Source organism: Cervus canadensis, chromosome 6 (genome assembly GCF_019320065.1).
Source record: "Cervus canadensis isolate Bull #8, Minnesota chromosome 6, ASM1932006v1, whole genome shotgun sequence".
NCBI classification, from domain to species: Eukaryota; Metazoa; Chordata; class Mammalia; order Artiodactyla; family Cervidae; genus Cervus; species Cervus canadensis.
Genome location: NC_057391.1, coordinates 24,599,116 through 24,601,329, shown reverse-complemented (window position 1 = coordinate 24,601,329; position 2,214 = coordinate 24,599,116). Strand labels below are relative to the sequence as shown.

At 33.2% G+C, this 2,214-nt stretch overlaps 1 protein-coding gene across 1 annotated transcript; it reads right to left on the bottom strand.

Annotated features, from left to right (window-relative positions):
- Positions 1–972: 972 nt before the first annotated feature.
- On the bottom strand, positions 973–1,902 carry LOC122444065 (olfactory receptor 4K1). Its single transcript, XM_043472863.1, has one exon. It carries the CDS (start codon positions 1,900–1,902, stop codon positions 973–975), a length of 930 nt encoding a protein of 309 aa, XP_043328798.1.
- Between the last annotated feature and the right edge of the window lie 312 nt (positions 1,903–2,214).

Here is a 2,214-nt window from a genome sequence, read left to right as displayed (position 1 = left end):
CTGAAGCAACTTAGCATGCCTGCAAAGCATTATTACAGGTACAAGAATTTTACATTCTTTCTTCTGTTTTCCAAGAAATACAAAAGAAAAGATCTCAGACTTGATCCTCAGTTGCAAAAAAAATTTGTCATTTTTGTGCATTTGTATGTGTTTAGGTACATATCGAATTGACTTTTTCTGTGAATTTAAATATTCTATACCTGATGTATTTGCAGACAATTTCAAAGATATTTGCAATTTTTTATGACTAATGTAGAATTCATGATAACTAACTTTTTCTACTTAAAAATAAGTAGACTAGGGAAATAGATATGTATGCTGCAGTTAGCAGCAAATATCTAGAAAACATTTTGTAATGAATAGAAATGAGTATCAAATAATCTAGGAAAAACAGAAAAATTTTATTGGGACATAGCAGCAGATAGGAAAAACTATAAATATCCAAAAATTTTCAATACATGAGGAAAAGACAAGCTAACAAACATGCAACAAATGTATATAAGTGAGGTGAAATCTATGTTTTAAAACAATATTTTTCTACTATGTCAATTTATAGAAAAAAATGTTCTAAATAAGTTGATAGAGGCTAACAGAAACATAATTTACTTGAATGTTTTGATTGCAAGGCATAAAAATCACACAAGTTCAATTGAAGAGAATCACAAACTTAGTAACATAAATAGATTTTATGTAGAATAGAATCTCTAAATTATGTAAAAAATATTTTAAAAGGTTACTAAATATTTTAAAGAGAATTTGTACTTTAGAATTATAAACTATGAAAAACTGGTTAAAATTAAATAGCAAACCAGGAACTGGTTTTATGTAATTCCCTTGCAGTTGGGAGAAAAATCCAATTCTGTAATTCAATAACCCCTGTCATTAGCAAAAATAATTGGCTTGATGCTGTGATCCAGTAGGGGCTCTTCATTTCCATTGCATATTTTTGTTCCTTCATGGTGTTCCCTAGTTTTACCAGAAGCTCACATGATGGTTTCTCAATTTTCTCATGGCTGATTTAACATCTTCATTCCTCAGAGAGTAGATGATGGGGTTCAACAGGGGTGTACAAACAGTGTAGAACACAGAAAGGAACTTATCCAGAGAAAGTCTGCTAAAAGGCCATATATAAAAATAAATGCAAGGCCCAAAGAAAAGAATCACCACTGTGATATGAGCAGTTAATGTAGAAAGTGCCTTTGATGATCCACTGGAAGAGCGCTGACGGACAGTTATCAAAATGACAGTGTAGGAAATAATTAAAGCCAGAAAACAGCTCAGTGATATCAGGCCACTGTTAGTTAGGGTCATAATTTCCATCTCGTAAGTATCCATGCAAGCCAACTCTATCACCAGGGGAAGGTCACAAAAGAAGCTGTCTACCTCATTAGGGCCACAGAATGGCAGATCCACTGTAAAAGCCAAGTGGCTCACAGAATGAAGAATACCCACAGCCCAGGAAATAAACACAAAAATTATACATAGTCTTCGATTCATAATTGTGCTATAGCGTAGAGGCTTACAAATGGCTATAAATCTGTCATATGCCATAGCTACAAGCAACATCATCTCACTCCCAACGAAACTGTGAAGAAGGAATATTTGGGCCATGCAACCCTCAAAGGAGATAGTTTTGTGCTCCACAAAAAAGTCCACAAGCATCTTGGGAGTGGCAAAGTTAGATTGGCAGATGTCAATGAAAGAAAGGTTACTGAGCAGGAAGTACATAGGAGAGTTCAAATGGGAGTCAGAGGAAACAATAACAATAATCATGATGTTGCCCAGAACTGATGTCACATACACTATTGAGAAGATGGCGAAAAAGAAAAGCTGAAGTTCCCAAGAATTAGAGAGTCCCAGAAGCACAAACTCAGATACCATTGATTCATTTGTGTGAGCCATGTATCCAATCTACTGTTACCTAAGTAAAAGAAAATCAGGAAAATGTCACTGTGATTGACACTGTATCTAGTATATATACAAAAGAAATATGATAAGTTTTCAATTAAAAGTTAATTTAATGAGACTATGTAAATAGTCAATAAACTAGTATTTAACGTCTATGACTGCTATGGAAAGTAGAAGTGAGAAATAAAGATAATTGGGTATGGACCCTATCATAGAGAGATAAGATATTCATTTTAAAAATGAAAATATAAAATCAGAAACAAGAAAACAATAACTGATAAAAGAATACCATAGATATTAGCAAAA

Excerpts from the sequence above, each read along its gene's own strand:
- LOC122444065 (XM_043472863.1), bottom strand. The coding sequence starts at position 1,902 with ATGGCTCACACAAATGAATCAATGGTATCTGAGTTTGTGCTTCTGGGA.